This window comes from Babylonia areolata, chromosome 12, assembly GCF_041734735.1.
Source record: "Babylonia areolata isolate BAREFJ2019XMU chromosome 12, ASM4173473v1, whole genome shotgun sequence".
Classification (NCBI taxonomy): Eukaryota; Metazoa; Mollusca; class Gastropoda; order Neogastropoda; family Buccinidae; genus Babylonia; species Babylonia areolata.
Genome location: NC_134887.1, coordinates 37,901,040 through 37,917,112, shown reverse-complemented (window position 1 = coordinate 37,917,112; position 16,073 = coordinate 37,901,040). Strand labels below are relative to the sequence as shown.

The 16,073-nt window shown below is 47.1% G+C and overlaps 1 protein-coding gene across 11 annotated transcripts in view; it reads right to left on the bottom strand.

Moving 5' to 3' along the window:
* Positions 1–481: 481 nt before the first annotated feature.
* LOC143288597 (uncharacterized) overlaps positions 482–16,073 on the bottom strand; it is a 201,240-nt gene continuing 185,648 nt past the window's right edge. For 9 of the 11 annotated variants that reach the window (XM_076597231.1, XM_076597224.1, XM_076597229.1 and 6 more), the window contains 6 exons: positions 13,485–13,922; positions 12,949–13,234; positions 12,052–12,206; positions 10,918–11,222; positions 8,254–8,653; positions 482–5,272 (listed from right to left, as the gene is read on the bottom strand). In XM_076597231.1, coding sequence (XP_076453346.1) covers positions 3,570–5,272; positions 8,254–8,653; positions 10,918–11,222; positions 12,052–12,206; positions 12,949–13,234; positions 13,485–13,922 — 3,287 coding nt within the window. In that variant the 3' untranslated portion in view covers positions 482–3,569. Of the gene's footprint in view, positions 5,273–8,169; positions 8,654–10,917; positions 11,223–12,051; positions 12,207–12,948; positions 13,235–13,484; positions 13,923–16,073 lie in introns of all 11 variants that reach the window. The other 2 variants (XM_076597226.1, XM_076597234.1) reach the window with 2 other exon arrangements.

Sequence of the window (16,073 nt, the reverse complement as noted above, 5' to 3'; positions counted from 1 at the left end):
AATGTTTTTTTTCCCCTCAGTACAACTATGCATGCATACATGTATGAATGTGCTTCAATACATGACAAATCCATATGCGAATACAAAACATACATAATCTACAGACATGTAATTTATAAAAAGAAAAATCAAACTAGTGTCTGCAGCAGGACAGGCTGTTGCTGGCTTTATATTATAAAGGACCCAAAAAACAAAAAAAAATCAAACATTCCTCACAATAAAAAAAAATAATGTGCTTTTAGTTTTATATTATCTTTCGATTATGACCAAATCTTAGTGCCGAAATAAATCTTATTTTTAAAACTGAAGTCTTCATCTCACCAAAATTATACTGACATATAAAACTTAAAATTATCGATGTCACTCGAAACAAATTCAACGCTATAACAAATTCAAAAGTTATCACAAAAAGAAATTATATATATATATATATATATATATATATATATATATATATATACACACACACACAATAAATACAAATGACACCATTTTGGGCTCAGTTTTTATTTAATCAACGATACCAGCAAAACAAAAGAAACTAAAACCCAACCATAAATACACGTCAACACCCATGTGTTGAAACAGTGATGTCGAACCAAAAATAAACCGAGGACATAATATTCCACCCTGGAGACTAGCAGGGGGGTCAGTCTGTCTCAAACACCCTACCCAATGTCCTTGAAAATAGTTGTTTGCAAAGCTGCAAGCAATCCGACTTTAATTTCAGGACTTTGTTAGAAACACAGTACAGGTTCCGAGTTCTGAAATTAAAAGAAAAAAAAAAAGGAGGGGCGGGGCAGGGGGGGGGAGACAGGGGGGACGGCTGGAGTGAAAGAAAAAGGGGAGCGAACTGAAAAAAAGAAAGGGGAAGCAAAATCACACGTCTATCATTACAGCATTGTTCCATACATCACTTTTTTTTTCTTTTTTTTTTGTTGTTGTTCTTCATCTATGGCAAACTCCAGAAAAGCGACTTTGCCTATTCTATTTCTATTTTGTCTTCTCAACATGGGATCTCACACAACTTTTGCTCAAAGTCATGGCTTTTGTAAGCGACAGACGTTTCCAAATGCTTATATTCAGAAAGTAGCGGTCTTCTGATTAGTGAAGGAAACAATGCAGCCCCTGAACTGGCCCCTTTTACAGTCAGCTGGGCTGTAAGTAACACCATTCAATAATCCCCTGTGAATGTATACACACACACACACACACACACACACACACACACACACACACGCCAACTTAACCAGCTAAAATATATACTCTACCTTCCTTGATACAGACATACAAAAAACCAGCCAGTTGGAAATACATTCTAACAATAAAAATGACAATTTTTCTCCCCCTTCCCCCCTTTTTTTTGTACCAACTTTCAGTTGTATTCAGTAATCCCTTTTCCCCCAAGTCTGTCAGAAATACAGTTTGACAAAAACAAAAGCATGTTCTTATCAGGTTTTGGGGGGCTGGGGTGTCGCCCCTTTTCCCCCACCAACTCTTGACTTATATTCAGTCATGACTTTTCCCCAAAAAATTTCTCTCTCTCTCTGTCTCTGTATACACATATATATATCTACATATATGTACATAATATCCAGACACAAATAAAATGTCTGTCTGTGAAAGGCATTGTGTATTGAGGCTGAGAAGATCAGTACTGAAGCAGCCAAGACATCATGCCCGTCTCATCCACAAGAAATTACAGAATACAACAGTGGAGACACATTGAGGAAAGCATGGAAAGAAAGTAGGGGAATGGGGAGGGGGGGGGGGGTTGAGGGGAGGGGGAGTATGGGGACGGGGCAGTGTGGACATGTCTGGGTTTCAGTGGCATATTTCTCCTATGCCGCTCCTTCTGAGTACCCTATACACAGCCACACCCGGGTTTTAAAAACACACGTTGCACAGGATTTTCCAAATGAATCTTCAAAACTCTACACTGTCAATGATGCATGACCTGGGTGAATACAATCCCAATAAAATCATCCTACTGTCAACCCAGCCCACCAAGAATGCAACCTGAATCTGAACAAAATATACTGTTCACAAGAACCAGAGGTCAGAACCAAACGAACTATACTTTCAACCAATATAGATGTAATTCTTTACATAAACATGTACGGGTAAGAAGAAAATGACAAAAAATAATCATAATATGAATCAAAGAAATATATATATATCAAACACACAAATAACACAAACTGTGACAACTATATAATACAATTTTTTTTCATAAATCCAGTAAACTCCAATCTCTCTCCACACACTTCCTTAATGCCACTATCCTGACACTTTAACTGCAGGAAAGAAATGATAATCAAAACATCAGTTTACACAAAAACAATAAAATACTGCAGATGCTGCGAAAAACAACAACATTGACTTCCTGTTTTTAACCCGAACATTCACAAACGTAAGCACATCAATCTATTTACATCCGAATAAAGAGCAAATCGACTCGGTCAAAATTACAACTCATAACAATCTATCATTATCTCAATATCTGTAATGAAAACCATACATTACATGTATTCATCATCATTTAAACTGTGTCTGAATTCATGGGAAAAAAAAAGAAAGAAAAAAAAAAGAGTCATTCAGATGAAACTATCTTCTTCAATACATCAGAACTCTAAAAGGAACTAACAAGGTTTAAACTTTTTAACAGTTAAAAAAAAAAAAAAGTAATTGCAATGCTGATAAGAAGGAAAAAAAAACCCCCAAAAAACAAGGAGTGGAAGCAGAACAAGCTGACTGAAATAAACACCACATGTAATTATTCTAGTCGTTATGTTTCGTTTTCAACGTGGGTATCTTTTAAAGCAGAAGATTTATCAGATATCATCCACAACAAAATCATTCGGTTTTGATATTCACTCAATTAAGAATTAATAAATTTCATGACAGCCGTCACCTTAAACAGAATTAAACAAAAAACAGGCAAGATGTTACTGAATATGTATGTCACTATCATGTATGTACAAATAAATGAAGTGCGTGTAATATTTTATCAGTTTCTAATGTTTCCTTCATTTGTTGTATCAGTTTTCTCTAATCATCAACTTTAAAATTGTATATTTACACATTTATTCATTTCCTGGAAAAAAAATAAATGGCAGACATGAATGAAAAATTTGAAATGACAAGTTTCCAACAATAAAGCAAGTGCGCACATACAAAAATTGCCAAATCCGCAAAACCTGATAAGAGGTGTCTTCAACATTCTGGTTTCTCTCCACGCATCTTGTGTCACCAGAAAAAAGCACACCACCCTAAGAATGAACAAGAACTCTAAAACAAAACCTTATGATTCCTTACATCATCAGAAAAAGTACATCATACAAACAAGGAAATCAAATCAAATCCACACATCACTGTCCATGAACATTAAAATGAACAAGAATCACAAACAAAACCTCACGATTTCACCAACTGAACACAGCCCAGATTGAACAGAGGTGAAGTTAAAATCCAAAACAAAGAAACCTGTCCACCTTTCTATTTCTTTTTTTCTTTCCAGTTTAACCTCATCCGACAAATTTGCCAAACACAATAACCAGTCCACCAATTCAGTTGTCGTCATCATCCGACAGAGTTTCGTACTTGGGCTGCAGAAGCGGCGCCGGCTCCTGGTCACGGGAGCAGATGGTCGGGTGCTCCGACTCCCGCATGATGGACGACACCACAGGCTGGCCAGAGCCCGGGTTGGGGTAAGGGGGGTAACCCACCATGCCCATGGAGGCCCCGCCGCCACCACCACCAGACCCTGACCCCATGGGACTGCGCTCAGAGCTGGAGCTGTCCACCCCACCGAACCCGGACCCTCCCTCCGTGGATGCTGCCCTGCCTCGTGGGCTGCGAGCGTGCTGGGCGAAGCCCATCCCTTCCATGCCACGCCCCTGACCCGACTCGCTGGGCTCAAACCCTTCAGAGGAATCGTCAGGGGCGCGCCGCGGGGACATGCGCTTGCCGGGCTTGCGTTGCTCGGTGGCAGTGGAACTGTCGATGGTGGCCGAGTCGTCCGCTGACGACGAAGAGCTGGCGGGTTTGTCCCCGTGCGTGGAGTCCACGGCAGAGCCTGAGGTCACATCTCCGGCAGCCTCACGCCGGGAGTAGTGGCGGGGGTCGTGGTGGTGAAGGGAGGAGGAGGAGGAAGAGGAGGTGGCGTAGCTCTCGTAGCCCTGCGCCTCGTTGCTGTCCTTGGCGTCCTCCCCACTGCCCCGCCGCTCGTCCACAGAGCTGCCCACGGCCGAGGAGGCCTCACCGCCTGTCGCCTTGGCAACGCTGTCACTGCTGTCCACATGACCTTTGCGGGGGCTGCGACCCGGTGTCCCCAGAGCCATGTAACTGCTGGGTGTGCGGCCGCTGCAGTCCTCATCAGGGCTGTCGTCTGGGAAGTCGTACAGGTCAGACTTCTTCTCCTTGGACCCAGCGGTGGCGGGGGTAGGGGCCTTGCCCGGAGGCCCCCCTCGCATGGTGACGTCGGCAGGACTGCCGGCCTTGGTGGAGGTGGGGGGCAGGGCCGATGATCCCCGGGGGTGCTCCCCACGACTGGAGCTAGCCTGGTAGCCACCAAACTTCTCCACACCGCCGGAGCTGGGGGCAGGGGCTGAGGGGTCGTCACCACGGAAACGGGGTCGGTGCATGATGCGTTTCTTGGCCAGCGGGGCTGACTGGGTGGACCCCACAGAGGGGGACATGGCGCGAGTGCTGGCCGAGGATGAGGAGGAGGAGGACAGCGGGGACGTGGTTTCTGCCGTGGACGTCGTCACCACACCCCCACCACCACCACCACCACCCCTCCCCATGAAGGACGCGGCCTCTGAGGACGGCTGGGCAGGGTGCATGGTGGCATGGGAGGAGTCCAACCTCCCCCCAGCCCCCTCCACCTCCCCGCCCTGACTGGACTCTGCCATGTCAGAGGACACGGCCGTGGAGCTGACCGCCCCTTCATGAGGCGAGCTCTGAACATCGTTGTTGGACGCCCGTGACGACGGGCGACTGCCCAGCCCCTGTGCCCCAGACAAGGGACCTTGACCTTGACCTGACCCCTGCCCCGGCACCTGTAGTCGGCTCCCTGATGATGATGGTGCCGGGTAAGCGCCGCTGTCACTGCCCAAGGTATGCTGCCGTTCCTCATTCTCTTCCTCACGCATGGTCATCTCGATTTTGGCATTCATGAAATCGGAGAGGGTGTGTTCCATTTTTGGGCCGCCGGCCTGTCGACCTTTCGTCAGCACTGAGGTCCCACTGCTGTCGGCGGCCTGGGAACCTAGATTCAAGAACAAACCACATTCAACACAATGCTGGGTAATGCTCACAGTGCGAGCCACAGTGAACACACTGCTTGGTAGTCATACTCATAAGGGCATGCAGGTCACGACTGACAATTTTTTTTTTTTCCTCTACCCCTTTTCCCACCCCCTTATCATTACGACAACTATAACAAAGGTGTATATCTGACTCCTTCTCAATTCTCCATGTCCTTAAAACACAAAACAAGTGACAGTGAGAAAGATATGTGTGTGGGGGGGTGTCTGTGTATGTGCGTGTGTGTGTGTGTGTGAGACCTTGTTTTTCATCCCATCCAAATGACTAGCGTGCAGACCACAAATCAAGGTCTAGTGGTGGGGGAAGAAAATACTGGCTTGTGTGGGATTCGAACCTGTGTGCTCGATTTCTTCACTTCCCAGGTAGTCACATTACCACACGATGCCACCCCTCCTTTTTTTATCAGTGATAAAAAGGAGATTCCCATGTGAAACAGAAAGGTATTGTCATCTTAAACATGTGTGTTTGGTTTTTGTTTTGTTTCTGGGGGCTGCTTTTTCTTTGTTTTTGTTTTTTGTTTTTTGTTTGCTTGTTTGTGAACTTTTTGCTTCGTCTGACCATTTCAGTGGCATTACTCCAATGCTACTCAATCCGAGTCCCCCATACACAGCCACACCCTGGTCTGTCTGTTCCAGACTCATGAATATTAGGCTGCCAGAAGGCCACACACCTGAGGAGACCAAGCACTGCTGATGAGTCACTTCGGTGGTGTTCAGTGGTGCCCGTTCTCATTTAACATACTCAGGATACCACCTTTAACCCCCAACTGACAACAATAATAACTTTGTCACAGAGCCAGACTTAGTGAATGTCCCCGCCAGAGTGGAGACATCACTCCAACGACAGTCCCCAATGAATCTGCAGACACTGAAGACCTTGACAGGGCTCATCACAAGCACTGAAGTGGATTGAAACTGAGGTCACCATGAGAACAGGGCATGAAAGGCCACAGAATTTGGGACATTTTTTTGTTTTGGTGATGAAAGAGGAGGAGGATGACAGTGTTGTTATGGAGGTCCTTTCTAGGTTCAGGACTACATGACAAGGCTGTTCTCTACACTTCCTGTCCTAATGATATCCCAACGTTAACCAGGCCAAAGAGATACTGAAACTTGCAGTGTTGGTCAGGAAATCTGAGCAACACACGCAAAGACATCTGTGAAGTGTATAATACACAACTCTGTGGCCCCAGTCTTCCCATTTAAGGCAACAGCACACTAAATTCTGGGTACAAGCTGCCTACAGGCCGGAAAAAAACCCACCTCCTCTAGGAATCGAACCTATGACCTCCAAACCATAAATCTGTGACACTGACCACTTCACCACAGGGGCTGATTCGTGTTTGCTTCTGCTTCATGTAAATACTCACCCGGATTTTTAATGACATGATGATAAAAAAAAAAAGTATCAATGTTCTATCTCCCTCCGTATTCAAAGCAATATCATTCCACAAAGGAATCCGGTTTTCTAAAAATCTCTTTCTTCAGCTGTTTTGAGAGTTCTCAATGAGCCATGCCCATTCCATCAATCATCAACACACACTGTTTAACAACAAAATCAGAACAAAAAGTGAAGGTTTTCAAACAACTTGGCTGTTGCAACTTGTCAATCAGTACCTCTTAACCTGATGCCCTTTCTCACAAATGAGTCTTCTGCTGTGTTTCCAGGAAGTCAAAGAGCTTTGGAATTAACGCAAGCAATGAAGAGAAAGCAATCCATTTTCATCACACAAACTGTCAAGTCGCAGTTTCTGTTGAAAAAAGAAAAGTAAAAAAAAAAAGAAAGAAATTTATTTTCTGGAAGACTCATTTGACGAAAAAGGCTCACATATCCAAAGTAATACAGCAATGCAAGAGTCAGAAACCTACAACAGAAGCAAGATCTGGGTGAGCAATCAGAAAATGACACAAACACTGTGTACAAGATTTCCGTGTTTTTTTTTTTTTTTTTTTTTTTTTTTCTTTTTTGAAGAAATTTCTTTGCGACGTCAAGGAAAAAAAAAATGGGGGAGGCCAATTTTCACAGGGAGCAAATGACCTCACAGTTTGAAAATGGAAAAGTTAGTTAATTTTCAACTGGGAGGTGGGGGGCCAGTGAGTGGGGGGTGGGGGTGGGGGGTTTGGGGGGGGCGGCAGATGAGAAAGCTTACCGAACCTGTTAGTAGGCCTGCCCTGAATGCACGTCTGACACTGCTGTTGATTAGTTGCAAAAACGAAGTCATCTTCTGGCTTCACAAGATCTTCATGCATGGCAAAAAAAAAAAAAAAAAATCAAGAACAACACAAACAGTAGTTCATCAACTGAAGAACAGAAACAGGCCAGCCTTTCTCTTTTTTTTCCTGCCTTTTCTTCTGAACAAAAGTGGTTACTTTTGAAGCTTTAAACTCTTCAGTAGATTCTGCAACAAACATAAAACAGCCACAAAAGCAACAACATAATCTTCAATCTTTCTGACATTTTCCTTGTGTTCTTTTTTTTCCCATCGGAAAGATTCTCCGCTTGTCCTCTAAACAGGGGGGGGGCTGTGAGGCCATTTCTCATTCACACTTTTCAAAACTGGAACGCATGAAAAGGGGGAGCATATACATATATTTTTTTCTTTTCTTTTGTCGTTTTTTTTTTTTGTTTTGTTTTGTTTTTTTTAATTGTTTTTTTAAAACTGGTTTTGTTTTTCAGACAGACCAATTTGGCAACTGGAGGGGTGGTGGTGATAGGGGTGGGGGGGTGGGGGGTGGGAAGTAGGGCAGAACAAAAAAGCTGATGACAAAAAAAAAAAAAAAAAAAAAAAAGAAGATAAATAAATAAAACAATATACATATCTTGTCACCCAGATCGTACCTCACAAAGACTGAGTTTTCTTGTGATGATGCTGAGAGGAGGAAAGTCTGTGAAAGTCCGGAGGAAGCTGCCGCAAACAATTACCTCCAATCTCACTCCCCCCGCCACCGCCACCACCACCACCGCCACCACCACCACCACCGCCACTCATGCCCCCACCACTACCACCGCTTGGTGCAGGGGCAGCCTGAGGCGAGCGGGCTCGCAGGTGTTCAGGTGTGACACGTCCGGCCATGCCCGACCGCTCCACCGGCACCTTGAGGGAATCCACCTCCATGGGCCCCGGGGGCTGGGAGGAGGAGGAGGAGGAGGAGGCTGAGTGGGGGTGAGGGTGGGAGGAGGGGTGCATGGGGTGGGAGGAGGCCGGAGACATGGCGTAGCCCTGGGAGGCCGAGCTGTGGGGGGGCACACCCCCCGACTGTTGTTGTTGTTGTTGTTGTTGTTGCTGCTGTTGCTGCTGCTGATTGGCCAGTCGCTCCGCTTCCTGTCAGACACACACACACACACACACACACACACAGAGAGAGAGCACCTCTTAGCACACCAAATCACTCAGCAAGACCAGAAGTGAGCGCGTCACAGACTCACCACTGAAAAGCTGTAGATGTGAAACCTCTATGGAAATGAAAACCATTCTACAACACAGGTCCATCTCTAACAGCACAGCCAGTTTCCGTGTCAAGGAGGTGTCAAAGTGTGCACACTGATCCATACACATTACACCACATTTGCTGCACCAAAAAAACAAAACCAAAAAAAAAAAACTCAAACCCCAAGCCCTTCCAGACTAACATTCAAGGCCATTGGGATTGAAGCTATAGGACCATTAACCTAAAACCTCCCCACAACTCAACCCCCAAACCCCCTCCTACTTATATTCAAAGCCATCGAGATCAAATCTATGGGACCTTTAATCCTTAACCCCCCTACGACTCGAGCCCCAATACCCCTCTAGACTTGTATTCAAGGCTCTAAGGTATCAAATCTATGTGACCTTTAACCTTCAACCTACGACTCTACCCACAACCCCCCTCCAGACTTACTTTCAAAGCCATTGGGATCAAAGCTATGGGACCTTTAACCTTTAACCTCCGCACAACTCAAACCCCCAACACACTTCCAGACTTACATTCAAGGCCACTGGGATCAAAACTATGGGACTAACTCAACCCCCAACACACTTCCAGACTTACATTCAAGGCCACTGGGATCAAAACTATGGGACTAACTCAACCCCCAACAGACTTCATTCAAGGCCATTAGAATCAAAGCTATCGGACTAACTCAACCCCCAACCCCCTCCAGACTTACATTCAAGGCCACTGGGATCAAAACTATGGGACTAACTCAACCCCCAACAGACTTCATTCAAGGCCATTAGAATCAAAGCTATCGGACTAACTCAACCCCCAACCCCCTCCAGACTTACATTCAAGGCCACTGGGATCAAAACTATGGGACTAACTCAACCCCCAACCCCCAACAGACTTCATTCAAGGCCATTAGAATCAAAGCTATGGGACTAACTCAACCCCCAACAGACATACATTCAAGGCCATTAGGATCAAAGCTATGGGACTAACTCAGCCCCCAACACCCCTCCAGACTTACATTCAAGGCCATTGAGATCAAAGCTATGGGACTAACTCAGCCCCCAACAGACTTACATTCAAGGCCATTGAGATCAAAGCTATGGGACTAACTCAACCCCCAACAGACTTACATTCAAGGCCATTAGGATCAAAGCTATGGGACTAACTCAACCCCCAACAGACTTACATTCAAGGCCATTAGGATCAAAGCTATGGGACTAACTCAACCCCCAACACACTTCCATACTTACATTCAAGGCCATTAAGATCAAAGCTATGGGACTAACTCAACCCCCAACACACTTCCATACTTACATTCAAGGCCATTAAGATCAAAGCTATGGGACTAACTCAACCCCCAACACACTTCCATACTTACATTCAAGGCCATTGAGATCAAAGCTATGGGACTAACTCAACCCCCAACCCCCTCCAGACTTACATTCAAGGCCACTGGGATCAAAACTATGGGACTAACTCAACCCCCAACCCCCAACAGACTTCATTCAAGGCCATTAGGATCAAAGCTATCGGACTAACTCAACCCCCAACAGACTTCCATACTTACATTCAAGGCCATTAGGATCAAAGCTATCGGACTAACTCAACCCCCAACAGACTTCATTCAAGGCCATTGAGATCAAAGCTATCGGACTAACTCAACCCCCAACCCCCAACAGACTTCATTCAAGGCCATTAGAATCAAAGCTATCGGACTAACTCAACCCCCAACACACTTCCATACTTACATTCAAGGCCATTAGAATCAAAGCTATGGGACTAACTCAACCCCCAACAGACATACATTCAAGGCCATTAAGATCAAAGCTATGGCACTAACTCAACCCCCAACAGACTTACATTCAAGGCCATTAAGATCAAAGCTATGGGACTAACTCAACCCCCAACAGACATACATTCAAGGCCATTAGGATCAAAGCTATGGGACTAACTCAGCCCCAACACCCCTCCAGACTTACATTCAAGGCCATCAAGATCAAAGCTATGGGACTAACTCAACCCCCAACAGACATACATTCAAGGCCATTAAGATCAAAGCTATGGCACTAACTCAACCCCCAACAGACTTACATTCAAGGCCATTAAGATCAAAGCTATCGGATTAACTCAACCCCTAACACCCTTCCAGACTTACATTCAAGGCCTGCTGTTGTTGCTGATGCACTGCCCTCTTCCTCCAGTTCTGGGGCATGTCGTGGTGCGACGAGGGCTGTGGGGGTGGCGGGGCAAAGGACGAGCCCCCCTGCGGGCCCCCCGAGGAGTGGACGGGGGTGCCCCCGTAGGCGCGGGGCCGCTGCTGCTGGAGGTCTGAGGAGGAGCCCACCATGGACTCCCAGCCGGAGGAGGAGGAGGGGGGGTTCCTTGGGAAGGATTGGTGGGCGGAGGACTGGGAGGGGGCATCCGTGTAGATGTGGGTCTTGGAGTGCGTCGTCATGCCTGCTGCCACCACACACATTCATGCACGTTATGGGGTGTGCTGGGTGTAGGATGATGATGATGATGATGATGGATGTATTATGCCTGCATATGATTTGTGTGTGTGAATGTGTGTGTGTATGTAGATGGGACCAGGTGTCCTTGTTCAAATGCACACATTCTCCAGTTAAATGAAAATTAATTAAATATGAACGATGGGGAGAAAATAATAGGTTGGAGGTCATAAACACATTCTCCACTATTTAAAAAAAAAAGAAAGAAAAAAGAAAGAGAGAGAGAAAGTGGGTGAAAAATACATTGGAGGTCATATGCACATTCTCCACTTGTAAGGAAAAAAAAAAAGGGGGGGAGTGAAGGGGGAGGGGGGTAGGAGGTATAAGTTATACCTTCAATATAAGTTAGAAGTTTGAAAAGCCAATCAGAAAAACCGTAATATTCTGACGTCAGCAAACGTAGTACCAACATGGCCGCGCCTTTTCACTGTGTTTTGTGCATGTGCTTTGGATAAACAAGATCGATTTCAATATAAGTCAACCAATAGCAAAACACGACACAAGTGTTTACGCACCGCTCAACCGGTGGCTAGGCATTTCTCTACCACCGGTAAAGCGGTGGTCAGGGCACTCTTTTTATATCTGCCATGACACATTAAATACCAATTATTTGCAAATTTTGGCTCAAGAGCTCAGGCAGAAGGGTTAAAATTGCTCAGGAACTCACGGCTCAAAGGGGTAACATGTATACTGTACAACACAACTCACTATCCTACACAGTTTGGTGTTGGTTTTGGAAGGAAAACAAAACTGGAGAGGAGTGTGTCTGTGACACTCACAGGGAGACGTGGTGCTGATCTGTGTCAGGAGGCCAGAGAAGGGCTTGGTCTGGATCTCCCGCTCCTCGCTGATGGGGGTGCGGCTGTTGTAGTCGTTGATGATGATGGCGTCGATGTGGTCGCCCAGGGTGATGATGCGGGTTGACTTGTCTCCACTGTGGCAGCAACAGTCAGGTTACTTGTCGTCATGCTAGGAAATGTTTTGTTATTATGTCTTTCATCATTATTATTATCATTATTACACTTAACAGCACTTCTGTTACATCTTCTTCGTTCGTGGGCTGCAATTCCAACGTTCACTCGTATGTACACGAATGGGCTTCTACGTGTATGGCTGTTTTTTACCCCACCATGTAGGCAGCTATACTCCATTTTCGGGGGTACTTCTGTTACAATAAATGAGTGCTGTCAATGACTTTCAATCAAAATCCCCCCTCATAGCTGGAGTTGTGCACTCTACTTGTCAGCAGTTCTTTCTCTCTTTCTTTTCCTTCGTCGTCAGCGATTGTCTAGTATCAGATCTTTTTTTATATATTTTCAGCAGATGACAATGTCGTACGAATGTGTGTGCCAAACTTGTGTGCATACCGATAGCCCTGTCATGAATGATTTCAGTTTATGTTGATCTTGTCTCCAGGAACATTGTTTTAATTGTATGAATATTGATCTCTTTCACTTTTTACCTCTTCTCATTTATTTTTTTGAACCTTTTTTCATGCACCTTTTGATGTGCTGTGCCTTACAATTTTAAAAATGCAGGGCATGTGCCTTCTGATATGAAACGCCTTTTTGAGTCTGTAAAATACAGTACACACACACACACACAATGACTTCCACCCACTGACCACCCATTCCAGCATCAACCAACCAACCAACCAAGCCCTCCACAGCCCTCACCTGTCGTTACTGCTGTTGCTGCCACTCCCGTCGTTGCCAGCCGAGGGCACGGATGACCCGGCTGAGGAGGAGTGGGGCACGTCCTGGGGAGGGGGAGGGGGTCTGGACCCTCCCCCCGCCCCTCCTGTCGGCCCCGCCCCTGAGGACGGAGGCATGGTGGAGGAGGAGGGGGTGGGGTCAGTGTCACCCCCACCACCACCCCGGTTGTAGTACTTGGGGTGTCCTTTGTACTTGCTTGGCGTGCCGGAGCGAGAGTCTGCGTGGGAGATGGAGGGGGAGGGGGATTCTGGAAGAACAAAAGCAAAGGCTTTCCATTATAATTTTTTTTTCTCCCCCTTTCAATACACGTCAACACAGCGTTGAAAAAACGCAGCTTTCTGCAGAACAAAGGTATCTGGGTTACTCCCCCCACCCTCCTCACCCCAAAATATAAAAATCTAAAAAAAAAATTCCCAAAACAGACTAAAGCCCATTCTTCATTCTTTCAACCAACAAGAAATAAAATCAATCAAAATTATTTAAACAAAAAAACCTACCTGACGGGTGAGTCGGAGTCTTGCTGGGATCCATGGCCGACCGGGGAGAAGGGGAGCTACTCCCGATCGTCTTCATCCCTCCTCCACTTCCTCGATCACTGCCCCCACCACCGCCGCCACCACCACCACCGTGCTCGGACCCAGACACGGTGGACGAGGCCCCGTTGGGGTTGTCGACAGGGGTGTTGTTGATCTGGTGGATGATGATGGCGTCGATGAGGGTAGCGGCCGTCAGGGACCGGGCGCTGGCTGACTGGCTGGTGGTGCTGGTGGCCAGCTCCGCGGGCTGGCTGGAGTCCTTCTGGAAGGCCTTCAGGATCACCGCGCTGCCGTAGTTCTCCGCCAGGTCCCGGATGTGGCGGCGGTCCGTCAGCTGTCGCTGCTGCTGCTGCTGACCCCCACCACCGTCTGAGGAGGAGGACAGCTCTCCGCTCGGTCCTGAGGGATGGAAGGAAGGAAGGAAAAAAAGAAAGGAAGGATGAGTGAATCTTCAGTGAGTTTGGTAAGAGCTTGGCCTCCCTCCCCTGCCTTTTCTTCGTCTTAATTAAGTTTCTCAAGTTTTGAGTTATGCACGCGTGTGAATGACTGGTGTGAAAGCGCTTTGATTTGTCTCTGCATTAGATTCAGTGCTATATATCAATATTATCATCATTAAAACTGAAAGCCCAACAGTAGGACAGCTCTCTGCTCGGGCCTGAGGGAAGGAAGGAAGGAAGGAAGGAAGGAAGAATGAGTGAATGAATGAATGAATCTTCAGCCAGTTTGGAAAGAGGTTGGCTGAAAACTGAAAGCCCAACAGTAGGACAGCTGTCCACTCGGGCCTGAGGGAACCAAGGAAAGAAGGCAGGAAGGATGAGTGAATTTAGGGCAAGTTTGGAAAGAGGTTGGCGTTAGGGGTGGGGCCGGGTTGGACACACCCTGCGTAGAGGACAGGCCCACATTCCATGCCATGCCTTGGACTGGAACCCACAGGGGAAGCAGAAGAGGGGACGACCAGTCACCACCTGGACAAGAACTCTACAGGCAGAACTCAAGTCCACCAACATGACCTGGGATGAAGCCAAGAGAACAGCCCAAGACAGAGCCAGATGGAGATCTGCAGTGCGGGCCCTGTGTTCCGACCGGAACGAAGAGGATTAAGTCAAGTTGGAAAGAGGTTGGCTGAAAACTGAAAACCCAACAAAAGGGCAGCTCTCCGCTCAAGCCTGCCGAAGGAAGGAGGGTAGGAAGGAAGAAAGGATGAGTGAATCTTGAGCGAGTTTGGAAAGTTTCACTTTCAGGTTCTACTGGAGGTGTCACTGTGTTTGGACATATCCATAAACACTACTCCACATCTGCTTGGCAGATGCCTGACCCGGAGCATAACCTAATGTGCTTAAGTCAGGCCCTGAGTGCATGCAGTTGCATTTTCCAGTCAAACTGGAGACAAAGGGTGACACTGGGATTCGAACCCAGACTCTCACAAGCACTGTATAGACAGGAAAGCATATCAGCAATACTGCCATCTTCATTTTGGAGATTTGGAAACAGCTTAAACTGAAAACCAAACTCCTATCTTTTTTTTGTTTGTTTGTTTTTTGCCTGCCCCATCACTGTGCCAGTTGTCTGGCATTACCCCCATGTCTCTCAACCAGAGGACACCCTACACCGCCACACCCTGGTTCGTCTGCCACAGTCCCTGTGTGGGCAGTCCACAGGAAACAAGGATGTCAGGTCGCCACAAACCACAGTCCCCCCTACACCGCCACACCCTGGTTCGTCTGCCACAGTCCCTGTGTGGGCAGTCCACAGGAAACAAGGATGTCAGGTCGCCACAAACCACAGCCCCCCCTACACCGCCACACCCTGGTTCGTCTGCCACAGTCCCTGTGTGGGCAGTCCACAGGAAACAAGGATGTCAGGTCGCCACAAACCACAGTCCCCCCTATACCGCCACACCCTGGTTCGTCTGCCACAGTCCCTGTGTGGGCAGTCCACAGGAAACAAGGATGTCAGGTCGCCACAAACCACAGTCCCCCCTACACCGCCACACCCTGGTTCGTCTGCCACAGTCCCTGTGTGGGCAGTCCACAGGAAACAAGGATGTCAGGTCGCCACAAACCACAGCCCCCCCTACACCGCCACACCCTGGTTCGTCTGCCACAGTCCCTGTGTGGGCAGTCCACAGGGAACAAGGATGTCAGGTCGCCACAAACCAGAGGACACCCTACACCGCCACACCCTGGTTCGTCTGCCACAGTCCCTGTGTGGGCAGTCCACAGGGAACAAGGATGTCAGGTCGCCACAAACCAGAGGACACCCTACACCGCCACACCCTGGTTCGTCTGCCACAGTCCCTGTGTGGGCAGTCCACAGGAAACAAGGATGTCAGGTCGCCACAAACCAGAGGACACCCTACACCGCCACACCCTGGTTCGTCTGCCACAGTCCCTGTGTGGGCAGTCCACAGGGAACAAGGATGTTAGGTCGCCACAAACCAGAGGACACCCTACACTGCAACTGAGTCAGTTCTGTGCTTTTCATTTTTATATATTTACATATTTATGCATCTTTTTTTTTCCTCAAGGAGAAACTAAGCACACTGGGTTA